The 26,052-nt window shown below is 44.7% G+C and overlaps 1 protein-coding gene across 4 annotated transcripts in view; it reads right to left on the reverse strand.

The window, feature by feature from the left end:
• The window catches only part of MAD1L1 (mitotic arrest deficient 1 like 1), a 346,899-nt gene that overhangs the window by 67,287 nt on the left and 253,560 nt on the right, over positions 1–26,052 (reverse strand). For all 4 annotated transcript variants that reach the window (XM_030284987.4, XM_072935811.1, XM_002195648.6 and 1 more), the window contains one exon: positions 22,132–22,322. In XM_030284987.4, the coding sequence (XP_030140847.4) occupies positions 22,132–22,322 (191 nt within the window). The remainder of the gene's footprint in view (positions 1–22,131; positions 22,323–26,052) is intronic.

Raw genomic sequence — 26,052 nt, forward strand, 5'->3', positions numbered from 1 at the left:
CCTTTGCTGGGGGGACAGGAACCCACCCCTATGCACAAAGCAATGTGCTCCAATGCTCCAGTGATGCCTGAAGCACATGAGGTTTAACTGCAGCAATCTGGGAAGTGAGACATCTCTCTCCTCTGATCTCCCAGAAGGCAACCTGATAGCTGGGCTGCCAAAGGTCCTGTGTGCTAATGAAATGTTAATTCTAGTCTGGTTTTCTCCTTAAATCTAGTAAGATGTTTCTCTGTCCTCTGGTGCCGTCACTCTTTGCTGTGCTGTAATTCAGGAAGGAGAACAGTTAATTAAGTTTGAACAACAGTGTCTAATGACTTCTATTTAAAGCTGTTCATAAAAAAATATTAGAAGCCCTTAGAAATTACCTAACTTTGGAAGCCAACATGGTACCTTAAGAGAAGAAAACATGATAGTCCTGCACACTTGGACTTTGAAGTTATTATTCTTTATCTTCTACCCCAAGCAGTGCAGTGGAGCAAGGCACCCCCTCCTGCCCTACAACTGCTTATTTTACATTTGAGCCATGATGAGAACACCATGAAAATAACAAAATATCCCTGGATGAAGGCATCAAAATGAGTGCTGGCAGCATCACTGTTAAGTGCAGTTCAGTTTAAACTACTCTCAGATGCTGGAGCCATGCAGCTGCTTTGTGAAAACCTGTGGTGTCTGGTGGGGAAAGGAGATGGAGAAGCAAAGAGATCCTGAAGAGATGGAAAATACTGAAGAGACAGCAAAATGAGACAGCCTAGAAATCCAGCAGTCCAAACAAAGCAGCATCATCCAAGATCTCAACAGGAGAAGGCAACCTCACTACAAATGGCTTGAGAAAAGAGTTGAGAATCAGAGAAGAGGAACAGAGAATTGCCTATTCTGTTTAACCTCCCAAAATCTTAATCCTTATGTTCATCTCTAGAATTCAACAACATGCACAGAGGTTATGCTGAGACACATGATAGAATAGGAACATTTTCAGCCCCTGCACCAGAGAAACTCCAAGAATTAAACACACAGAGATTTAGACACATCACTGGTAGATGATAAACACTGGAATTATCAGAGAAATTAATAAGGAGATTGTTTAAATATTAGCCTAATTTAGCACAAAAGAGGAGATCTAGTGCAGCATTAACCTCAGACAGACCCTTTGAAAACACATCCTGGGAGTTGTGTGCTCACTACACCCACTCACCAAAGTATCTCTATTGAATTTCCTCCTACCTGGTGCGTCAGATCTGGAGGGAACCCCTCGAGGTAACTTTCTTCCTAGCCTTGCCTTCCACTTAATGCATAGACTGGGAGTTGTTTGGATTGTAAAAGGGAAGCCTTATTTTTCTTATTCTTCTTGGCAGAGAAGAAGTGACAAAGACAACCATCCATCACTGCTCTTCATGAGCATCACAGAGCCATAATGCAAGGATCACACCTGATTTATCTTCTACACAGTCCAAATAACAACACACCTCTGGTCTGTCTCTACTCAAACATAATATGTTGAAACATCAAAATGAAGCCTAGTTTCATCCTCCTTTTTGAAGTCAGCTGAAGGGAGTTCAGTCTTCCCCTGATGGATTCCACAGGTGGCCCATGATGGGGACACATATTTACCTGCTGGCTGTTAAAACCAACCTGGGTGTCACTTCTGGATTTAGCTCAACTCACAAAACCATCTGCAAGCTCCCATACCACATCTCTTATCCTTGGAGGATCATGAATCATCAAGGCAGGATAATATTTGAGGACTTAAAAGTACTGAAATTGTTAAAAAAAATTAGCCTTAAAATCAGATGCATATACCAGCAGGCAAGAAAGGAGCAATATTGTAGCCTGACTCCAGGTTTTCAGAAACGATCCAGAGAGTATGAGGCCTTAAAACTTATTTATGTATCAAATAAAACTAAACAAAAAATAATGAACTCCCAGGCAAAAATTATGCTAATAAATAAATAAAAACATTCCCTTCCTATCTAGGAGAATTCCCTAAAAATCTTAAAAAAAAAAAAAAAAAAGAAACCATGAGGATTAGGTTTAATTATTTGGATTTTCAAAGCCTCTGTGACAAAGTACTGTCAAGAAGGCTACAAGAAAACTGCCTGAGCAATGGAGCAAGGGATAAAGTGCTACTACAAATCCAGAAACTAACTGAACTAAATTAAAAAAAGGAGGTATAACACACAATCAATATTCAACATAGTGAAAGATTACAGTGGCTGTTCCCTGAGGACCAGTTTTGTCTAAGATATTCTTCAGCTATTTGCATAGGAGAGTGAGCTGAGATGTGGTGAGACTGCATATGACACGATTGGTTTGGGGGGCATTGAGCTGACCTTGGCTGCTCTGCCTCTCAGGAGCACTGAAACACTTCATCTTCACTGTGGGTTGTCTTGGGAGAGCTTCACTCGCTTTAGTTACAGAAAATATAAAAACACAGCTGTTTAGCAGTTAAGGAGAAACCTGAGAAAGCACAGAATAATGAAGATATTTACTCTTTTTTTGCAAGATGCTAGGGAAATGATACCCAGAGGAACAGAATGGCAATTTTAAAGAGATATAAAAACCCCTCTTTTCTCAAGTCCTGCATTGACCTCTGGAGCTCACTGTCACAAGCTCTCTCGCAGATCAAGAGTTCAGAGAGTCCAAAACTGAATTAGATACATTCAGAGCAACAGTGGTGAAACACATTTACCAAAACTTATGAAAAACATCTTTTATAAAGACACCACAGTAATTTCTTGGGCAGGCTGGCACCACCATGTGTTTTGAAATCAGAAAACAAGCTATCTCTCTGTTTCAATGAGGGTGAAAAACCTTCCTCTCCCTTGCAACCTATAAAAATTACCACTTCACTAGGAACTTGCACACCAGAACTGGAACACCTGGACAAGCTGGCAGAGCCATTGCTGTTCCCAAGTCACAGATGGGGAATGGGACAGAGTGAGGCACTCAGTGGCAGTGCTGGATTACAGTCAGGGAATCCCTCGATTTTTTGGCTGTGTGCTCACCAACAAGCTGCTGCATCTGCTGACCAAACAAGCACAGAGAAGCTCAGTGGGGAAGAAGAGGCTCTTCCTCAGCTGTTCTCAGCCCTTCACCCGTCCCATCCCACCCCAGATCCGCAGTGCGGAGGAGAACTCCCCAGGGAGCCGCTGCTCCATCAGCACCAACGCTGGGTATGGATGGGATAACTCCAGACACTGTGGATGGGATAACTTCCCAAACCCCATTCTCTCAGCTCCCTCAGCTCCCTGCAGGCTGATTTCCATGCAGATCTTTCTGGCAGCAGAGCCTGGCAGGCTCTGGAAGAGCAGCAGAGCTCTCATCCAATTTGGCCAGGAGCTCCAGCAATGTCCCCTCTCATTTTCACAGCAGGTTGCACACCTAGCTGGATCACTGAGGCTGAGCCTGGCTGCTCTCAGCTGGGAAGAAACTGTGCAGAGCAGGAGGTTGGGAGCTGAGGAAAGCCTGCCCTTCATGGTTTCCTCTTCGGTGTCAAGCCAAGCCTGTGGCCAGCCACCAGCTCCAACCCCTTGTTCCCCTCCACATGACCATATTTGCTTTTCAAATGTTCCTTAGACTGACACACATCCTTCCCCTGAGCTGTGCATTCCAGTGTCTGCACATACTCACTTATGATTAAAAAAAAAAAGATAAAAGAAATTAGAAATTACTTTAAAACCTGTAACGGCTTGAGGAGTCTCTAGAGTGAAAGGGAGGAGGGAAGGGGGAACCTGGGTTAATAAAAGCTGTTAATTAGAGTCAAATTTGCTGCTTAATGTGTCAAGAACTAGTGAGTTACGAGTTAATCAACTGTCTCAGTTCCTTGGGAGAGCAATAAAGCTGAAGCCTGAAAATGGAAGGACAAGGTCAGAGCCTTCCAAGGAGGTGTCTTTAAAATCACAAAATCCTAAGGTCCAAGCAAAAGGCACAGAAAAGATTGGCAACTCTTGGAACCCTTCATTTTTTGTTTCTGCTGTTTCCTTTCAAAGGATATTGCAAAAGCCCAAAGCACAAGGCAGAAAAAGAAACATGGAGGAGCTGTAGAATATCCATCAAACCCTGAGTTCAGAATCCAGTGGTCCTGGTGCAAGACCTATCAACATCTCCCTACACCATGCAGTCAAAGGAGTTGGCACAGCCTCAGAGAATAAATTAATAAAAACATCAGAGAGGAAAGAGTGAATAAAGCTTGTCAAGAAATGAAGGGTTTGGAGATGGAGCATTTCCCATATTCTAGTGCATCTGGGAGATAGAAGGCAAATGATGGGTGATTTACTTTTGCCATTGAACTATGGAAAGATTTAATCTATTTTCACTCCAATTTACTCTTTGCAAGTCTAGCCTAGATGGAGTACATCTTTCTTCCCTGCAACATGCCAGCCATCACTACTGCGCCACTGTCATTGCTAGGAGAAGAAAAGCTGCAGTTTCTGTGGGACCTCTGCCATCTCCCAAGAGCTTTCCCAATGAGGGGTGGTGCAAAGGGAGCTAGAAGATAAATATTTATAGCAGAGGATTCCACCAGACTTCCAAACTTCTGCTAAAACAGAAGGCATGAAAAACTTCTATTTTTTTTTTTTTTTTTTTTTTGATTGAGACTCTCAGTTATGCACCTCCCAGCCAGGCATACACCAACTCCAATGAAGCTGTTAATTCATGAATATCATTCATCACTGGGCACTGCTCAGTGTGGGCACCACAGTGGATCTCAGTTTCCTGCTCTTACCACCACATCTCCCTCTCTTCTCTCCCCTGCACAGCTGACACTGGAAGTTTTCAAAGAAAAATGCTTTTCCCGAGAGGTTTCTTCTCCTGCCTTGCAACCTCTACTTAGTTTAGGGGGCAAATGTGCTATCTAACTGTTGTGGAGACAACGTGATTCCCAAAGGTTGGGACTTGGCACGGAAAGGGAGAAGAACAGATGTTCATAAATTTCATTGCAAAATGTAATTACCCACGGTTTTGGGCACTACATACAACATATTCTAGTAAATGTAAATCAACAGGAAGTGCCCTCTGTGTCCTTGTGGGCATCTTGGGTGCTCCTCCAGATCTTACCTGTATTGTCCATATTGCAACATTTCAGCACAGCAAGCAGCAGCCTTCTGAAATGTGGGGAGCACAGAGGATCACTTCACATACAGCCAAATAATCTTTTTAGCACTAATTTTCTTGTTCTCTACAACATCCAGGTCCTGAGGGAAAGCAGAGCCCAAAGCTAGCACTGGATGAAAAGATTAGTTGCTTCTGCATTAAGATGCTTGTAATGATTCAGCAACTTCAAGCCATCTTTCTACCAACAAGGAGTATTTGTGCTTCTTCTATAATCTGATAGTTCGAAGTGACAAATAAAAAGAATTTGACAGAAGTCATTACCACCTACAAAGCTGTTGTACATTTGCGAGTACAAATGGGTCAATTGTGCCCCAAACTTGCAGCTGTATTCAGCTGGGGGAATAATCCCATCCTCCTTTCCAAAAAGAAATCTACAATTTTGCCTTCCCTAACAAGCAATTCACCTGAAGCATCAGCAGCAGAGCAAAGGCAGTGCCACACACAGCTCTAGGTGTGGTGGTTGCTTCCCAAAGAGCAGGTGAAGTGCACCGAGGACACTGTCATCATGAGAGTGACCAGCTACCTCCCATCTGACACCCTTTTCAGGCTCCTTTAAAAGGAGGCACAGTAAACTCCAGGAGCAATCAATCCCCTGCTTTTGTTGAAAATTGTTGCTGCACAGAGCAAAATAAACTACAGAAAATCTCAGCAAACAACTCAGGGTCTGAAATTCTTCTAACAATTAGTAGAGAGCCTTTGTGTACCTCCTTCCACAGCTGCCTAGTGCAGAGGGGAAGTGGAGAGGGTCACAACCTTAATTCTGGACACAAATTGGCTGCTGGTTCTTCACTGCTGAAATGGGGAGAGGAGGTTACAGTCACAGAGTAATGAGCGAGATTACACTGCAATCAGGGAACAGAGATGGGAGCTGGAGAGACGTGCTGAAGGCAGGGAAAACACCCCCTAAATTAAACCCCTATTGTTCACCTCATCTCTACCTTGGTGGATAACCCACAAAACTCCGAGCTCCTGCCAGGAGCCTGTGTGAATAATTCCAGAGCATTTTTCCTACCCGTTGCTAACGTAACTGGCTATGAGCACACGGCTTTACACCTCTTTGAGCCATACATATGGGAAGGCAAATTTTTTGTAATCCCTTGGAATATCCTCATCTTTTCCCTTTCCCAGTAAAATCTATATTGCTGTTTTTCAGAATGAAGGGGTGCAAGTTGCACTGTAGAAATATCACGAGTGCAGTGCATGACTCCTCAGCACTCTGTGCATCATTAGGGTGAGGTTATTAACAGGATTATGGGGGGCTGAGGGCAACAAGCTCTCATCCCTCTGGAGGATGATGTGTGAAAGCAAGGAAGACAAATGCAAATTTGCAGAGGAACCATGCTTCATTCAAGAGGTGAATTAGTGTTTCCTTCCCCTGAGATACTGTGGAGCTCCGCACACCTGAAGATAACCCCATGGTAGCAAAACCTTTTCCTGAAGACGAAGAAGAAGAATTCCACAAAGATGGCAAGACTAGAATCATCAGTGGACATCTGACTCAAATTCTGCTCTACAAAAATATGAGCACAGACACAGCAACAACTGGCAACTGTAGCTCTCAATGTTTTGGGAAATACTGCATAGGAAGTGATGCAATGTGCTTTGAGATCCTCCTTCAGAAGCCTTGGTGTAAGACTGTGATGGCATCCTATATCCAGTGTGCTGTGATGATAAATATAGCCATGCCCACCGAGAACAGCTTCAAGTCCTATCTTTGAAATTGCTATGGGTATCAGCTCTTCCTTCATCTCATTAACACTGCTGTAAAGTGCCTGGCACAAATCTACATCAAATGAATATAATTACAGGGGAAAATACATTGCATTAACTTGCATGCCTGGCCTTCCCTTGCTTTTTCTGTCTTACTGCTGTACACAATTTTCTTTCAATTTTTCTTCACAATTCATCTTCTTTGTCCTTCTTTTCTTTCAGCCTTTCACCTACTCCTTATTTCAAGCCCAAACTTGATTGCTTTCCTTTTTTTTTTTTTTTTTTTTAAGTTTGATTGATTTATTCTGCACTTAGGTAAATTATTTTATACAAGGCGTATAAACTGTAGAACTCCCTGCGGAACAACACAAGCACCGCTACCCATGTAGGTAAGGAAGAAAAAAAAGTAAAGTTAACAAAATGCTAAATTAAGTAAGAATCTCTTACATCACACTTTAAAGCCTGCCAAATCTGACTCTTCAGATGTACTGCAACAGCAATTTTCTAAGACACAGGTCCTTTGCAGGTAAAATCTTTAGTGTCAGACAGAAAAAGACATAGAGGTTCTTCCAGCTGCTCCAGCAGGGACTAGGAAATGATGCAACCTTTCAAACCAGGCTGCAAGTTGTCAGGAGGTCACTACTGCATGGCCCCAAAACAATGCCATTCCCCTTGCCTGCTATAAAAAAGAAAGGGAAGGAAGATGAGGGGAGGTATTTACTTTTCATATCTCATCTGAAACACCTGCAGGACTTCAGGCGAGTGATCTCTGCTGAAATTCATTGTATTGCTCCATCCATCCTCGCTTAATTCATCTCATGAAATTCTTAAATGGTACCCAGGCTACAGGCTGGCTCTCTACAGAGATGGGAATTACATCCCTAATTACAAGATATGGTACTGCCCTAATAATAAGTACTGTGCTCAAGAAGTCCCCACCCAGGGGAATGAGCCTTGACCTCTTTTAACAAAGACTGCAAAACAGTTGATAAGAACATTAAAGCAAGTCCCTGCTCCAGAAACCAGGCATTTGCTTCCTCCAAGTGCTCCAGGGCTGGCTGCAGAAATAGGCTTTGAGCACTTCTCTCCAGTCTGAGCTGTGATGGTTGTCTGTCCCCCAGCTCAAACACAGATTTGGTAACAGGCATGCAGAGGTGTAGAAGAGGAACTAGAAAGGCAGAGTTTTACCTCCACAGTATTCCCTTGTTTCACCCCACAATCCCCAAACAGTGCCAGGACAAGCTCAGCTCGACAAGTCCATTTCAGACAGTGCTGGAGAAATAAATCTGAATTTTCATGCATCTTCAGGATGAACCTTCGCAACCCCTGGAGATGATGGGCTCCTCTACAAAGTGCCCAAAGAACTGAGCCTTGCTAACCTATCATTATTGCTCCCTGAATTTCTTTATAAACATCCCCTTTTCCCCTAAGAGCTCTTCCACCTCACACTGCAGCAATCTCAAACTGGGGCTAGGTTTTCTTCTCCAGCACAGATTTGTAGAATTTAACAGCAAACCTTCAATTACCACAGAGCATGACCATAAAACCTACTCAGCTGGAAATGTTCACTTATTTCTAACCTTGCCTCCAGTTGTCTTCTTTCTTTTGCCCCCAAAGCCATCTCACAGACTATTCTCCTGGAACCTCTGTGCAGCCTGCCTAGCACAAACCTAAACCATAAGTCAAAATGATTTAAATTATATGGAAATATATATCTCTCCTTCAACACCAACTGGGAATGTGGCTTTTAATGGGACATCACTACACATTACTCATAAGGCCAAGACATGTGGCATTTCCCAGGGAACATGCACATTCTCCTTTTTATGCTGGATGACTTATAAGCAGCCATCAGTCTTTTCCTTTTGGGGCTCTGCCTTCCATATACACAATTTGAGTCCTTAAAGTGAACCCCTCGATGTAGATTCCACCTGCCTCAAAAAGAAAAATTAAAAAAAAAAAAAAAAAAAAAGTTCTTGGAAATATATAGCAACAAGAAACTGGCAGGACAAACTCACACTCCCACTGTGCCAAATTGCAAGTTTAGTAATTCTGTTTTCTTCCTGCTGAGTGGAAGGTGTCATTAGCTGCTGTATTTAGAGCCACAGAAAAGGTTCTTGGAGCAGTCCCCAGCCTTCCTCTGAACCAGGTGGCTGCTGACCACAGGAGCTCTGTGCAGCTGGGGACCTTCACCTTCATCTGCCTGCAGTCACCACTTCCCTTTGAATGGAAAGGAAATAAACAGGGCAAGTGGCACTGTGTGAAGAGAAACCCTCAGGCCATGTTGTCCTCCTGGGCTGGAATTCATCCCTGCACCACCACGGGCACTTTAAAGCCCCTGCTCTGCAGAAAACACTCTCTGGTGCTTTTAACCCAAGAATAGCTTTCCTTATGGGAGAGGATTTCTCCTCTAGGCTGGTCTCTGCGGAGCACCCATTGAACCAAATCCTCATTTCTAAAGATTACTACAACAATTCAAAGAATCATCCTCTTACTGTGAGAGCCTTGGAAAGGGAGCACAAAGGCTTTGAAAATGCCCTGCAATCATGCAGTGTGCACCTGGGCTGGAGTCTTGTTTGCTGGCAACATTCCCACAAGCTTTGGAGAATGTCAGCCCATCAGACCACGAGGGGAAATGTGCCCATCCACTGCTGTGCCCTCCTCCTGATGGAGGAGGAATGGCAGAGTGTGGATGTGATGGCTTGATGGGACTTCAGATAAATAAAGATACACACCCATAAGCATAGGGGGTCTTCGTGATGCCTGCAAGGAGGAGGGAAGGGAATTGTGAGGAATTGCCCCTTTGCTGTGGTGCTGGGGGCACCCTGTGGTTTCCAGAATTGTTTGGGATGGTGGAAGTGAAGACCACCTGTGCTGACAGAGAATTGGGAGAATCTCTGCAAACATTCATTATTTATAAGATAGCTGTCCAGAGGCAAATTGCCTGGAATCCATTAAAGGGAGAAATCCCAGCTCCCTCTGGCAGTTGCCTGGCACAGGCCTTTTCCAGAGGCAGAAAAGGGAGGGGAAAAAATCACTTTCATTTCTAATTAATCTTCTGGTATATAATACTTTTAATTAGAGGGGAAAAAAAAATCCTGTGTGCTCTTTGAGAGAGGAAGGAAGGAGCCAAAAGCAAAGCAGAAAGCTCTGGCATCCTGGCTGTAGTTCTGGTCTTGTCTTCTTTAAGCCTGAGGAGCAGGTGAGCCCCAGCTCCTTTTCTCCTCATGATGTGAGCAGAGCCCCCCAAAAGCTTCAGGAGCTACTCTGGAGATGAGGAGTGGGACCCTGAGAGTACAGAGCTGGCTATCTACCCCAGAAAAGAAAATCCAGGTGAAAGAGAAGCAGGAAAGAAAAGTACTGGAAAAATGCCTTGGACAGAAATGAAGCAGACTCTGTTGGACACAGCATGGGCAAGAAAGGAGAAAGGCCCAGGGAGAAAGAAATACAACCCATACATTACCTCTTCAAATTAATAACACCCAAAAAACATTCCTTCCCCAACCCCAAATTTCCTATCCCTCCTTTTTCCTAATGTCTCTCTTCCCTGCATTCATTATTAATGCTGCTGGGGGTACAGATTTGCACTTCGGTTTCTGAAAAATTAATTCAATGATTAAAATTTCAGTCTCTGAGTAATGAAAGCAGCTCAGGCAAGCTGGAGATGCCCCTTTGCAGTCTGAAGGCCTTCAGTGTGCTGCCCACTTACCCCCTGCATGAGAAACCTCCCTGTATACCTGGCTCAAGGGGGAGAATATGGTAGGAAAATGTGGTTTTAAGCTGATTAAGTTCTGGTTTTATGGAGAAGCCATTTCAGTTTAACACCCTACCAATTCTGTATTCACTGCAGAGAGTGAATCCCAGGTTCTTCCAAAGCTCAAGTATTCATGGTTTTCCACATGACCCCCTGGGTAAAGGAAAATCTCCAAAGAATGAAAATATTAATCAATGCTGTACATCTATCACTCACTGACAGGCTGATTGCAGGCTCAGAGACTTTTGGTGTGGCTAATGAAATTTTCTGTGACACTGTGCTTAAAATGAGAGAATAGCAGAGAAAGGTTCTCGGAGAAAGACATCATCACAAGTCACAAAAAACATCCATTTTCTCATCTGTACCCACGCTATCAGCAGGAAGAGCAAGACCCAAGGAACATGGTAATAGGTGAGGAAAGGGCAGGTGACACAGCACCTGCCCCTGGATGGCAATTTCACCTCACTCCAGAAAAACAGAAACTCCCACAGCAAATTCAATATCACCTTAAGGGAGATCCTTTCCCAGCCTGCAGCAGAGCTACCCTTCCCACCAGCTCCATGTCAAAGCAAAAAGTGGGCAAAAGACCTGCATAATTCTCCACCCTCGACTCCCAGCACTGTTATTTTTATTTATTTTAAAATAAATGTGAGAGGGATGTCAGAGCTCTGAGCAGCACAGGGAGCCAAGAAGCTCAGAACCTTCTCCAGACTGAGATTAGAGAAGGACAAGGAAGGGCTGGATTTAAATTGACACATCCCAATTTCATTCCTAAGGTGCTAAAAAAAATAGAAAAATACAACAAATATACACAAAAACCCCTTTGCCTTTTCAATGGCATTTTGCTTCAAGGCTTAGTTGGATTTTTACTCAGTGGAGTAAATCAGCTAAAGTGAACAGAGTCCTTTGGAAGCAAAATCTTGGGAATATGGTGGAATCTCAGGGCAGCACCGGCAGGACATTCCCCACTGGCCAAAGCAGCACTGCTTGTGCTGCCATCATGGGGAAAAGAAATGGACACAGAGGAACAGGAAGCTCTGCCAAAATCCTCCACAGGCAGGAAAATAGCAAAGCTGTGAAGCTGAGATCTGATTTTCTCTGAAGCAACAGGATTAGTGACAGCCCACATTGCACTTCACTGGGGTCAGGATAACTGAAGGAACACCGAGCGCTGACTCAAAGCCAACTCCTGGATTCAGACGCTGTGTGGCTGCTCCTGAAATATTTTATCAAAGTTTCTAAAACTCTATTGAATTGTGAATTTTGGGGGAAAAACCAAATGGCTTTTCTCCAGAAGAACACATGCTGTGTATAAAAACCAAATGTCTTTTCTCCAGAAGAACACATTCTGTGTGTATCACCTGCACAGTGCTACCAGGAACAAAAAAGCAACGCACAGAAACCTATTTTTCATCACATTTGCTGAAACTTTGCTGCGTGAATGTGCAGAGCATTGGCAGCTTGGAAAACTTGCTGCTTTTCTTCCTCAAGATGCATCTTTGTGAAAATTTCCAAATATATGTGCTGTTCAACTCTTGAAGTTATTCTGAGCCGAGCCTTTAGCACTCGGCCCTGCATGTACAGGGCAGACAGAGTCAGGACATGCAGGAGGAGCTCTCTCAGAGGTTTTCATTTGCCAGCCTCAGGACAGCTTCATTCATCTTGCTTGTAAGAGTCCAGGTGGTTTACTGAACCTGCAGCTATTAAATTTTCCCCTTTGAAGAGGCTCCTGAGCAGGATCCATCCCAGCCCCAGCGTTACCGTGTCGGGGGCACAGCCCCGGCGCTCTGCGCAGAGCGAAGAGGAAATGGAAATGCTGGAACAAGCACTTTGGCACAGCTTCTTGGCTGGGCTAAAGGTTTATTCCTAGGATGCTGCTTTCCTGCAGACTAAGGAAAATTAAATTTAGCACTTTGCAAATAAATAGGTTAGGGCTGAAAGGACACTATTTAGGAATTTACTGCACACAGCAGCCTCAGAGATTATAGATCCATCACCGTCTATTACCTTGCTAGTTACTGCTTCCACTCTGTCTATCTTCCCTACTTACACAGTGGTCCTTTCATCAGGTCTTTTTCTGTTCCAACTTGAAACTGTCATCACTCTAATGGAATTATATGAAGAAAAACAACTTTAGGCTGCAGTGACTGCCAAAAAGCCAAGGACAACTCCTGTGCTTCCCCAGGACAGCACCGTGAGATTCCTGCCTGACAGAGACATGCACAGATGTCTGACACCCTCCTGAGCAGCACAGCAAGAGACAGCTGTTTACACACATGTCCAAAACCTCTGGGCCTCCCTGAAACTGTCAGCTGGGCCTTTTCAACACCCACACACACAGGAGGCTTCACAGGGACCAGCAACCTGACAGCTGATGGCAACCCTTGCTGCAGATTCATCATAGCTACATGGCATGTGGCAGTCACCAAAGGCACCAACACAATTACAAACCCCACCTTGTGCTGCTCTCCACTCTCTACTTCAGAGAAAAATCATCTGCAGACAGTTCCCTCTCCAGGGTCGGATATGTCCTGGAAATGCAAAGTGACAGCCAGCACACTGAACACTCCCCAGAGCCTTCCATTAAGGCAGACAAACCCTTTGCTTAAAGGTTTAAATTTATGACAGCTCCCCAGAACATGGCTGAGATAGATCTACTGTTATCAGCTACCTGCTTTAGCTGAAACAGATTAGGGACAAATTAAAATTTCAAGCCTTAGTTTGATGTATTCCCTCCAAGATACAGGTAGTCTGGTTTGTTTTCTTCTGGAAGCAAAATATGCCATCAAAAGATAATCTTGGGAATTACTAAAGCTGGAGGTCATCCTCAGCTCTCAAATTCCCTGCTTTCCCCACAATGTGATGGAGCTACAAATCCTTATAAGACAGATTTGACATAAAATACTTTTCAGAACTTCTTCCTCAAAGGACATTCTCATGCAACTGGCAAAATAGAAAATACATTAGATACAAAGGCCTAAAACAGTACTAAGTTACCTGCTCATAGCACTAACACTCACATAGGGCAGCAGGAATGGTTTTTGTGTGGAGTTACAATGATTCATGGACTTGCCTATTCGAAGTAAATGTGAGGAGAGGTTTTTCTACCATTTCCATGAATGTGAATGAAAACAGCTGATACATTATCAAATCCTTAATATTATCCTTAGTATTAAATTATTAGAGCTGTATCCATGAGAAGTATTAATTCCTTAAGTATACAGAACGTAAGGAGCTGAGCTGCAAGTGCTGTTCTCTGTAGTGTCAGGTAGAAATCCACCAGAATCCCAGCAGTCAGTGCTTGCACAAAGCTCTCCAGGAGGATTTTCAGAGCACTGCTGTACTCTGTCACTGTCCCACAGACACAGCAATATTAATGGATTGACACTGCACCACTGATGGGACGGGCTATGACCTGGAGAGCCTGCGTGGCACATCACGCTGAAGGCTCACTGATGCTGTGAAGTGCCTCAAACTCTCAGGAAATGCCACAACTGGATGCCTGATGTGCTTCAGCCCTCTCCAGCAGTAACTGCCCCAAACAGTGGTAGGATGCCTTGGAGCAAAGTTCAAGGTACACTCACAGTAGTTATTGGTTTTGCTTTTCTACAAGTGGTTTCATAAATAAAAGAGCTCTGTTTAGATGAGGTTTTTGGGAAAACCCAAACACAGTACAGACTGGGATCCCATGAAGGAGAGCTGCCTACAAAGCTCTTATCTTAAGCTGGCAAGCCAGTTTGAGAGAAAGCACATTAACTGGTTTATGCTGTGCCAACTTCATGGTTAAGAACCATGTAAGAATTGAGCTTCTAGACTGTGAAATGTGGACAAAACACAAGGATGGTAGAGGAATTGTATGGCTGCGAGATGCTGGCTCCTGTCTCACTCCTGATGGTGGCCCTTTGGCTGCCAAAGGGGACCTGTGACCATGACACCCCAGTCTCTGCTTCTCATTAGTGCCTCATGCCATCCTGCCAAATGCGGAGAGAAAGAGCCAACCACCTCATCACCCAAACTGAATTTAGGCTGAAATCTTCAACTGAAATCCTGCATGAAGGCACAATACAAGTTTTATATTCACAACAAATAAAGGAGAAGACCTTCATATGAGCCCAGACACACTTTTCAGATGAAGGCAATAGATGTCCCAGGGTTCCTCTTGACCATATCCTGCCACCAGGTGAGAAGGAGAGACAGCCAGGAGGTTGACTGACCCAGAGCAGAGTCATGTGGCGACTTAGCGGCAGAGATGGGAACGGGAGTCCAGGAGGGGCTTTACTTATGTCCTCTCTGCTTGATCCCTTTTTTAACACTGTTTTTGTCTCACACTGCATAAACACATTCCTGCCAGCCCACACAGTCCTTTGTAAGCTGTTCAAACACAGCAGCAGGCGGACACAGATATTCTCCTCCTGAGACCTCCCGTGGGGACACGGGGCACAGACAGTGACACTGACAGTGACAAGAACGACTCTTCTTCACAAACTGCAACCACGCGGGTGCTGGGACGTGGTGGGGGGCAGAGAAGAGGGAGAGGGTTTATTAGAGCAGGTAAGGCAGCCAGGACCTGCTCTGCCTCCTGCTCACTGGGGCTGCCACCTCTGTGCTGTGCAGGGCTGCCCGACTCTGCCCCATGACACCAGGATGGGGTTACAGCTCCTGTTTGGGGCACAGGCACGACCTGCCCCACGTCCACCCCATGTCCCTCCAGGGACACACACATTGCCACAGCCCCCTGGATGCTCTGGTTTAATTAAATTCTTATCAGTGACCTGTGCTCCTTGATGGTGCACGTGGCTCACCCCAGAAAGCACAGGCTGTTTCTGCTGTTTCATTAAATAAGAGATATTTCAATGAAGGGGATCTGGACGGAGATAAATTGTGAACTTATTAATAAATAGGTGTATTCCAGTAATTCTGTTACTTATTGTTATTGCAGAATCATAGAATAACTTAAGTTGGAAAATACTTCTATGATCATTGAGCCCAACTGTAAATCTAATGCTGCCAAGGCCACCAGAAGCCCAGGAAAGATGGTGAGGTCCTCCAGCTGGGATGGCTGATGCTTGTCACAACCTGGATGAGGCCATCGGCAGTTCTGACAATGATGGGGGCTGAAGTCAGGTGAAGAATTTGTATGGATAACTCGAAAACTGCCCTTTTTTCAGGGCCTTCCTCCTTTGCCAAAGGAAGTGCAGACAGAGGCAGAGCTCATGCCAGTACAAGGAGGGTGCTGTGCAGAGGGAAACCTGGGAATGCTGCAGTGGCACTGCCGTGCCCTTGGGGAATGAATGAGCAAAGGGAAGGAAAAAGCAACTTGGTGATCAGCAGCTGATGAATGCAGAACAAAAGGAATTGCAGAGACAGCCTGAAGCTCAGATGGCAGCTGAGAGCCAACCTCCTGTTTCCTGTCCCAAACCAGGCCTGCTTTTGTGAAGTGACAGGTTTTGTATCTGCCTCACCAGGTAACACAGCAGTCACTCCAACAGAGAGGAGGCAACCATGAGCAAGACAAATCTCTGACCTTTCATAAAGCCTCACCCATCCCATTCTCCTGCTAGTCAGGAAAGACTCTGTCACTGGAATAATGCTCCAGTATCACCAACTTTTGTTACCTCCATGCCTGGGTCTACCTTGGCAGACCCGGCAATGGCAAGAAGAGGAACAAGTGGTGCCAACACACTGGAAATGGGCACTGTGCCAGACTGGCAGGTAACAGGGGAGGGTATTCCCAGCCCAAAGGTGCTCTGTGCTCCCCACCAGCACCATCCATTTATTCTCACAACAGTCCAGTGACATGGGCAGGAGCATCATCCACCTTGTACAGGTGGGGAAGAGAGGCAGACAAAGAACATTCCCTCTGTTCAGTTGGAAGACGGTTCAGACCAGCCTCTTCAGGCTTTTGCTCAGAAATTTTGCAGTCAAAAGGAAAACCTTCTATTAGATTTTTCCAGTATACTCGAGATGACTGGCATCATTAAAAACGAAGAAAGAAAAAGCCCTAATGTGCACTAGGGAATAGGCAGCTGTTCAGGGAAGCGTATGCAGTAAGAGAGAAACTGTGTAAAGAAGAAAAAAAAGCATAAGAAGAGCAATTTGAAAACAGCAGCAAGAATTAAAGTTAGGTCCTAACACAAAACAGGCTGCTACAATATCTGAAAGAAAATTACGTGTGGGAAGTTTAAACACAGGATTTGATGCTGCAACACCATAGACTGCTCAGCAGCTGCTTTTAGAGGCTGCTGATGAGTGGAACCCAGGATGGGTGCTCGCTGACCCTTCCAGGAATCCCAGCAATCATCCAGCAGGAGGGCACCACGCTGGCACAGCAATGGCCAGCGCTCCCGGAGCTGAGCTGAAATCAAGCCTCCAACAACCACATGGGCAAATTGAAAACACAACCTGAAAATTAAATAACCTGCAATTAACAAGAATGAGGAGTTAAAAGAGGCCTAGAGTCCCTAATCAATCTCTTGCTGCCTGGCCTGCTCCACCGATGAGCCCCATTGTTAGTTTTGATTGTGTGTGTTAGCGTGTGAAGCGGAGGCTGGAAGAACAGCTCTCCATCAAAACTGTGATTTCCTTCTCCCATCGAGACTCATCAAGGGTGAAGAGGAGGAGAGGGGAGAAGATAGAGATACAAAAAAAAACCAAACAGCTAGAACAGGCTTCTCCAAGACACTATGCTAGGTTTGAGGAGGAATAACTGAAACTGCAGGTATGCAGAATGTGGACTCGAGAATCATAGCTCCCATCAGTGCTGTCAGCTTCAAGATGAAACAAGAGCACTCAGGAGAATAAAAGTAATCCCTGCATTAACCATCCTGCTTATTCTGAGCTGTACATCACTCACCAGTGTGCCCTGGCCAGACTGGTACTCAGACTGTGCTGGAATCTCAGCAGACCAGACTCTCTCTGCATATTTAACCATACGAGTCTTGCCTCCCCCTTTCAGCCAGCAATTTGTCAGCATCACTTTGTGTTTGAAAAACAGCCTCCAATTTCTTTTTTGTTCAATCCAGCCTCATTTCCCTCCTGAAGAAGGAGAATTAAACTATTGCATCTTGTGCACACTGCTGCCCTGTTGTGTTTTACACACCTGGTCAATATAGAAGCAAGAGGACAGCGAGATACCCAAGCCATGGGGCAAGCTAAGGAGGACTGGGCAGTTCAAGGTGGCATCTGTCCTTCCACCAAACCCTTCTTCCCTTCAAAGGAAAGAAATATCCCATATCCTTTTTATACCCTTATCTCAGCCTCTGCACCCACGATGATCTACATCAGAAGCAAGTGTTCACTTTTCAGGTGACTGAAGTTTGATGGTTACAGTTCCCCTTACAGATCTGCAAACCAATTCTGTATTAACTCCTTAAAGATGTGTGCAAAGACAGTGTAGGCACACCAGCTTTGCACAGCTTTTTATTTTATCATGTTGTAGAAAAGCTGTGTATTTTACTTGATTTTATGATTGTGTTACTAATCCAGCAGGACACCAACAAAGGTTTTGTTGTGTAGCAAGAAGTGCCAGTCTTGGAGCAGGCCACATTCTCAAGCCATGTCAAGATGCTTCTGGTTTTCTTTGCTGTCTGGTATCTTCGGTATTCTCTCTCAAGGAATACAACCTATCAACCTCGGGATGCTCTTCAGTGAAATACTGCTGGAGTTCGGGTTTTCATTTGATAATTTTGACAGAAAATAACAACACGGGTGAGAACTGGAAGCAGAGAGAATTCTGTGCTCTGGAAGAGTAAGCAGTGAGGATATAGAAAATATCTGTCTAACAGCAGTCTTGTGGCCAGGATTATTTATGAGCTCAGACACTCTACACACTGTGAAACTGGAAAGAGTTTGTCTGGTTTAACTTCCTTCCCAACCAATTTAGACCCAAATAATTTAGGCATGAATTATCAAGAAATCTGAGCACTCCTTTTTAAGAAAGTAGAGGAAATCTGACCCCAGAAAGATTGCAAACATTGACAATTACACAGGATCAGACTGATGACCAGTTCAGTCCAGGATCTTTTCAAAGTGACCAGCCCCACATTCATGCTGCAACACTGGAAACATTTTACCTGAAGCATTGAGAATAATCAAGAACAGATTGCTTCCTCTTCTTCACTCAAGTCTTTAGTCCCATTTCCAGAGGATGCCAAGTACAGAAGCAGCAAAAAAATAAGTAGCATGAAGGGGAATTCTATTCCATATCTCTGTAGTAAAGAGTTGCCTTTACACCTCCAAGCAGAGAGCTTGGAGTGTACCTACTTTGGGTAAATGTACATATTTAATGTAATACTAGTATTATTATTTGTCTACAAAGATATCTTAACATTATAGAAAATGCACTGGCCTCCTGCTCTCAGTAGTTCCTTGAAGCCATAGGGCCTATCAAATACAAGGATTTCTACTCTTTTTCTTTTAAATTGATTGACTTCAAATGCTTTGGCTGGGACTGTGTCCTTAGGCACACAAAAAGAAAAAGCCTGCGATGTAATTTCTTTCCACTGTTTGTTCATTTGTACAAGTGTCTCCAAATCATCTCCTCTTCAAATTTGACCAGTCTTTCTGTTTACTGAAGGACTTTCTTTGTCTGAAACAATTGTCATTGCCTTTCTAAAGACCTCATTTCCTTATTCCCATTCAGGACCCAGCCGGAGACAAGGATAAACAGCACAATGTACTCCTGGCCAGGCAATGACAGCCTCATTTGCCACCTCCTCATTCCGAGCTGGATAAGCTGATCCAGAGGCTCCTCAGCAGTGCTTGTTTGTTTTAACAGGTATCTTTAATGGCTTGTTACAAAGGGAGCTGAGGCAGCTCCTGGATGTCTGATGGGTGGGCTGGTCTAGACAAACCAGTGTCTGTGCCATGGCTGGACACATCTGATGGAGCAGCAACAGAAATGGAATACAAAACTCTCAAGTGCCCCAGGAGCTACAATGCATTACAGCCCACAAAAAAAATCATCAGAATCTAAACTCCTGGTAAGGAATCTGTAACAGCCTTTCCACAGTGTTTAATTGAAACAATAAAAAGAAGCAAACAAACGGGAGCAAGCTGTGAAGTCTGAGATGTGCCCACGCACTCACAGAGGGGCTGAAAATCACTGGGACATCCTTCAAGCTGATGAGCACATCTGTTGCACTGATAGGGATCACCAATAAATACTGGTATGGTTTCATTGGAATTCAGTGCTCATTTATAGATGCAGACATTGACATTCCCAGCACAGCACTGTGATTAACCCGTTCACTGGAGCTGTAATCCCAATTAAAGCAAACTGGCTGGACACATACAGCAGGTAGATAATAAGCTCCACTATAGTAACAGCACACCTTGGCCAGGAAAACCAACATCTTTCATCTTCATTTAGCTTTGAAGGGGTTACACTACAGGAGCTCCTATTGCATCCCTCACTTAAAATTAAATGCCACCAACAGTGCTACTGAAATATGCTTTTAAAGTTTACAGCCGAACTACAGAAGCTTGTAAAGTGCCAAGGGACTTCTCTGGTTTAATTATATAGACCCTGTTCCATAAACTGGTTGAATAGAATAAATACAAATAGCTTCCATGCTTTGTGACCTCTCTGGGTTAATGAAATGCACACAAACACCCACAGACTGCTATGGCTCAGAAATTCCACAGCATAAACACACAACCCTGCTGGAAGCTATAGTCAGGATTCAAGCCTTCATACATACATGAGAACCAGCTGCCTGGACTCAGCAAGGAAATAATTTGTTGTTTATATTCTACTACTATTCAAAGCTGCAGTCAGTGGGAATTGTCTGCAATTTACTGAACAGGGAGAAAGAGTCTGAAGTTTTTAAATTAATGAAGTTAACAAATCTACTCTTCTTGTCTGGAGAGGGTGGTGAGGTAAGAGAGGCTGAGGAATTCCAAAAACCAATAAATGACCCACCCTTGGCTCTAAGAAATGTAAGATCTTCACCTGGTGACACTCACCTCCATCCTTGGGACATACTTGGGATAAACACTCAAGTGAAGAAGAGAGAGCAAGAAGAATGTGAAGAGACAGAAATTTGTACTTCAGTATCCCCTGTCCTGCATATAAATTATTTATATTGCCATTTCACCAAGGAGAGTTTCCTTCTACCAGTGACAAGCTCCTGAGATGCCAGCCAGTTCTTGTTCATGTGGCCAGCATACAATTTTCTCACATTTTCTTAACTTTCTCCAGGCATGCCATCTCTTCTGTGGTGCAGAAAAAACTGCAACTTGTACTGGCCATGGCATCCAACAGACATCTCCAGGAGTCTGCTGAAGCTTCTTTCATTGGATATTTAACATTACAGGTGTGAGCACAGGTCTCTGGAGGTGTTAGAGCAGCACTGCACCATCTCAACAGAGAACTGTTTTCAGGATTCAATGGCAGCATTTTAAAACCAACAGAATTATTCTCTTCCCTGGGCACTGAGCTTCTTTTGTTGCTGCCATGTGCCTCATGTAATCCAGAACTCTCCTAAGGCAAAGCAATATGACTGTTTGGGGCATATTTGCCTAGTTTTACTGAAGATCCTAGGTGCTGTCTTATACACACCCTCACGTGCTTTATTTGTTGGGTTTTTTTTTTTTTTCCTGAGCCACTAAAGTTGCAGGACAGGAAAACATTTGTCCCATTATGTACAGAAACAATCTGGCAACCATCCACATGTGGCACACAGCTGTAGGTCTGCAGAAACAGAACTTCCCCACTTCCTGCTTGTAGAGTTCCCTCCTGTACTGAACACCTCCAAAACCCTTCTTAAAGGAGATCTGCCCTCAGGAGGATCAATGGGAGGCAGGTATGATTTTAAGTGCCATTGTGTTTGCCTTGAGGAAGAAGAAAGTTCTCCCACTGACCTGTAAACTTGGGCTGTTGGCACTTGAAGCAATCTAAAGACAGGACTTGGTGACTTCTAATGTTATACCTCAGGTGTCTAATGCATCAGCTCAGCTTTTGCCAGCTGGGAGGTAACACAGAAGGAAAACAGCCCCTGTATGAAGCCACAAGCTCACAGCCCACCCAGCACCCGACAGACAGAAGACAGACTGTTATTGCTGCTCATCTGCGCCGTTCACATAAATGGCACTTCACACACACCAGGATGAGCTGCTGCTCAAAAGGGATTCCAATTTACATAAAGACAAGATGATGACACGCAGACAAGCTAGAGGATGGTAAAAAAAACATAGGGACATATATCTCATAGTGAAGTAATGATGAGCCTTGATGGTTACATAAGGTTTTATTACTGCGGCATATAACTGATAATATAAAAAGGTGAAGTGCCAGGCCAGATGCCTGAGGTATTATGCATATAGAGTCTCTTCTCTTTACTCCAAACTTTGATATATAAGTGGGAGACCAGATGTCAAACCTCCTACTTTTTAACAGAATAAAGGATCTTTACTTCCCTCGTGAGCAACACTCTGCCAGGTAGCAGGGGGCAGCGATTTTCCAGTCTAATCACTGAGAACGAGCAAATACACCCTGGCACGTTGAAAGCCATGAACCCAAAGCAGCAGGTGCAGCCAGGGGTGCACAGACCTACCTTGAAAAGCAGGCAGTCCCCCTGGTGCTCGGCGTAGATGGAGCTGAGCCTGTACTGGTTCTCCGTGGTGATGTCGATCTGGTACCCCGTGAGCGTGTAGCACACCTTGCGGAACTCCTGGATCTTGGTCTGGAAAACTTCTTTCAGGCGCTGGTTTTTCAGTTCTGCACTTTCCACTTGCTTCTTCAGCTCTGGGTAAGGGAAGAAAATGGGTACTTTCTTATATGTCACCAGCACAGAGCCCTTGTGCTGTACTTACAGTGCTAGCCAAACGGAGTGAATTGAAAAGGTTAATTAAAAAGTGAATTAAGCAGGCAAGAAACAAGCAGGCTGGATGCCTCTCCTCCTGGCCCCAGCAGACTAAAAGATAGTAAACTGGGGAGTAAGGAAAACAGACATGTCTTGGTGGGATGGATTTTTCTTTTACTCAGCCAGTTTTTTAACAATACATTGCAAAAATTCAAAGCTATAGCATCTATTTCCCCACATGCACATGTCTTGTTTTCTACATGAAACCCAAGAGAAGGGTGTTCCTCTACAGAAAGCAATAAAGTGGAAAAATGGTCCAAAATACGCCTCTGTATGGTTGCATCAGGAGGAAGCTGCCTACAAGGGAACTCTCCTCCAATGGAGGAGGTTTGAGGTAAGTGTTTTGATCTCAAATTGACACACTGCTTAGGAATCCCTCAAGGTTTGGGAAGAGGCTTTTATTGTGATAAAAAGCCTGGAGAGCACCTCTGCCTCTCTGCATTTGCTACCTTAACTGGACTAGTCCCTATCAGAGAGATCCTGGGAGACTGCCTGCCACTCACCCTGTGTTTTATTGCTACAAAGGGAGCTGCCAGTACTGTGAATCCTTCAAGAGGATACACAACAATTACCATGAATCTTTCACCCAGGGTGCCTTCTGAGTAATTAAACCTCGATTTATCATCCCATTAATTACAGAGATTGGCTTTACTTTAATATACACTAGAGGTGTCTCCCAAGTCAGCCTGTTTTATCAACACTGCAGTCCAGGGTTAGGAAAAATCCTGACTCTCTAACAGCAAACAAATAGACTTCCTCAGTCGAATACCTCTTTGTCATTCTGAGGTTTAAGGCTTTGTGCTGTGATCAGAGACATAATTGCAGCATTTGCAGCCCATATGTCTTTAGTTTAGCTAAAGGACCAGCAGCAGGACAGCAGGAACTTCAGAACAAGGTGACTGCTGGAATATGAAGAATGTTTTTGGCTGGGTTTATAGAGCCCATACTAAAACATTATCGCTTCCCAAGTGAGCTGGAAATTTTTTTGCTTGAGCACTTGCTGGAAAGTGTTTCCATTGGCCTCCCAGGCACAGTGCAGGGGCAATGCAGGATGGAAACTGCAAGGCCATGGACTTGCCAGTGACATTCACCTCTGAGCAGCTGCAGGCACACCAGGAGAGAGCCAGTTACCTCTCATCTCCTGTCCTGCTTTGGTTAGGCACTGTGGGTGGAAAAAAAGGATAATTCAATGTGTTAAGTTAAAGTGCCTTAAATGCCACTGAGGATGCCCCTGCTCAGAAGTACTTTGGCCTTAATCCAAGTCAGTTTAATCCCCAGACAAGGACAGGAACTCTTTAATGGTTAAAGGGAACTACATGTCCCTTTACTTCTGAGTGAGAGCATCTACTCAGGGAGAGTTAACACTGGCCAGCTCCTCACCTTCAGCTAATCCAGCTCCACCTTCCTGAGCAGCTTCTGGTGGTGATGTGCAAGCAATGACTGCCTTCACTCTGGGCATCCACCAGCTGCATCTTGCTTAATGAAGGAGAGCAAACCAGTTGTGGGGAACATCACCAGCTGGTTCATCAAACCCCTGCTATACAGGGAACCTCCCAGTTGTAGGGGGATGTAAAGTACATGGAGAATATCCAAAGCACTCCTAATGGCCCAAAGGGTTGTGTCTTACACACAGTTCATTCTCATGAGCTCAACAAGGTTCTTTTCTGACCACCCACCTTCCACTCACAGCAACTCATCAATGTGTGATTAAGTCAACCCTTCTGTGGATTATTAAAACCCTTTTCCCATCATCTCAGCTGTGACTGGTCTTTGATTAATCAAGTGATCAACCTCAGAAATTAGGAGGTTAACAGGCAGCTCTGACCTGGATATTCTCAGTTTTCATTCAGCTATGCAACTGTTAAGGACAAAATCCTATATATAAAAGTAAAAATTCAGCGACCACACTGCAGTGGTAAATAACATTTTGTCACTGTCAGAGACAGCCCTGCCTTTAATATATTGCCCATGTCCAACAGCAATATTTTTTCCCCTAATAAATGCAGCCTAGCCTTGGAAAAGTAAATCTGCCTCTTCCTACTGCATCTCAGAGGTTGCCTTTCCCAACTTTTATAACCTCGGAGGTGGATGGCACCCTAATTCATTAACTCCTTGAACAGCTTTCGTTATTCAGGAAGAGTTAGTGCCTTTTCCACTGCTTTGTCTCTCAGACTTGGTCCTGCCAGTGGCCACCACGAGCATCGTCACCCCCGCAACAGTGCTGGCCTAGTTAAACAACCCTCTGACTCTGCAATAGCAACTAAGTGATGGCAGCTGCTTCCCTCCACTACCCTCAGGGTGAGAAAGGAAAAACTTTGACTACAATCACTCTTTTATGCAAGAAATCTGGGGCTTCCCAGTGTAACTGAAGCACCAGGGAGCCTTCACCCCCGACTGCGTGCCCTTGCTGCTCCTCCTGGCCCTCTTTCCAGAGCCTGCAGCACTGCTGGTGTCCTGGCTGCAGGAATTATCTGCATGAAAAACCTATCTGCTCCTTAGAGGTGCCTTGTGTCAGCCACTGGCACAAGGTGATGAACTGGGGAACTGCTCCTGCTGAATGTGCCAGCACCAGCCAGGGGTGGGGTAAAGCCTTTTCATCCCTCTGGGACTCCAGCTGCCCAACAGGGCTTCCTTAGCTTAGGGACAGCAGGAAAACACCCAGGCAGGCACAGGGACACAATAGGAATGCCTGAGGTTGCAGCTGCCCCCAGTGAAAGGTCCACTGAACCCTGACTGTAAAACAGAGATTGCTCTTCCTTTACGCCCAATTAAGCACAGTCCTCAGCAGCTCAGCCACAGCTGGTGCCTCCCTCCTGCAGTGTTTATCCCCTGGGAACAATTCAGCCCGGGGCTGTTCCTGGTTGAACTCAGGACAGCACTCAGCACTGGGACTGCTCCCCAGCTTTCCACTGAGGGATCTGCTGACACAACCAAGGAAGCACAGCACGAGCAGGATCCTTGGAAGAGGAACTTCAGAGAAGGTAAACTTGAGACTTGAGAGAAGTCAGATGGGATCCCACTGCTGAAACAAAGCCATTCAAGATGTCCTAGATCTCTTTCATACATTTCCACCATACTGCTGCAGGAAAGAAGCATCCTGCAGGTTCTGTGTGACACCAGCCAGCCCCAGGCCAACATTTCAGACACCTTGGCGTGTCTACAATGGCAAAGAATGACTAATTTGTGGGTACCTATGAGCCTCTCTGCACCATGGGTCTGTCCAAGTACAGACCTGGCATCACAGATTCTCTGCACCCAGCCAGCAGGACAGCAGCACATGCACAGACCTGGGGACAGTAATTAATCTTTCTAATATGTCCCCCATCAAGTGAAGATGTTAAGCTAAAATGCAGCTCATTGTTTGCTCTGCATCTGAATTCAAAGCTGTGAAAACACTAATTCTTAAGCCTCACCTAATACCACTAATTCCCACTAAATTTCTAGCACAGTCAGGAAAAATTGATTTAAAAGTCATCACTTGCACAGAGTGCAACTCAGCTGTTTCAGAGCAGTGTTTAAGGCACAGCCACAGAGGCCCTGGAATAGAGGAAGATCCTTTTGGGATGGGTCAGAGCAGGGCTCCAGTGACAGCACTGATGTGCCCACCCCTTT

The sequence above is a fragment of the Taeniopygia guttata genome, chromosome 14 (assembly GCF_048771995.1).
Source record: "Taeniopygia guttata chromosome 14, bTaeGut7.mat, whole genome shotgun sequence".
In the NCBI taxonomy this organism is placed as follows: domain Eukaryota; kingdom Metazoa; phylum Chordata; class Aves; order Passeriformes; family Estrildidae; genus Taeniopygia; species Taeniopygia guttata.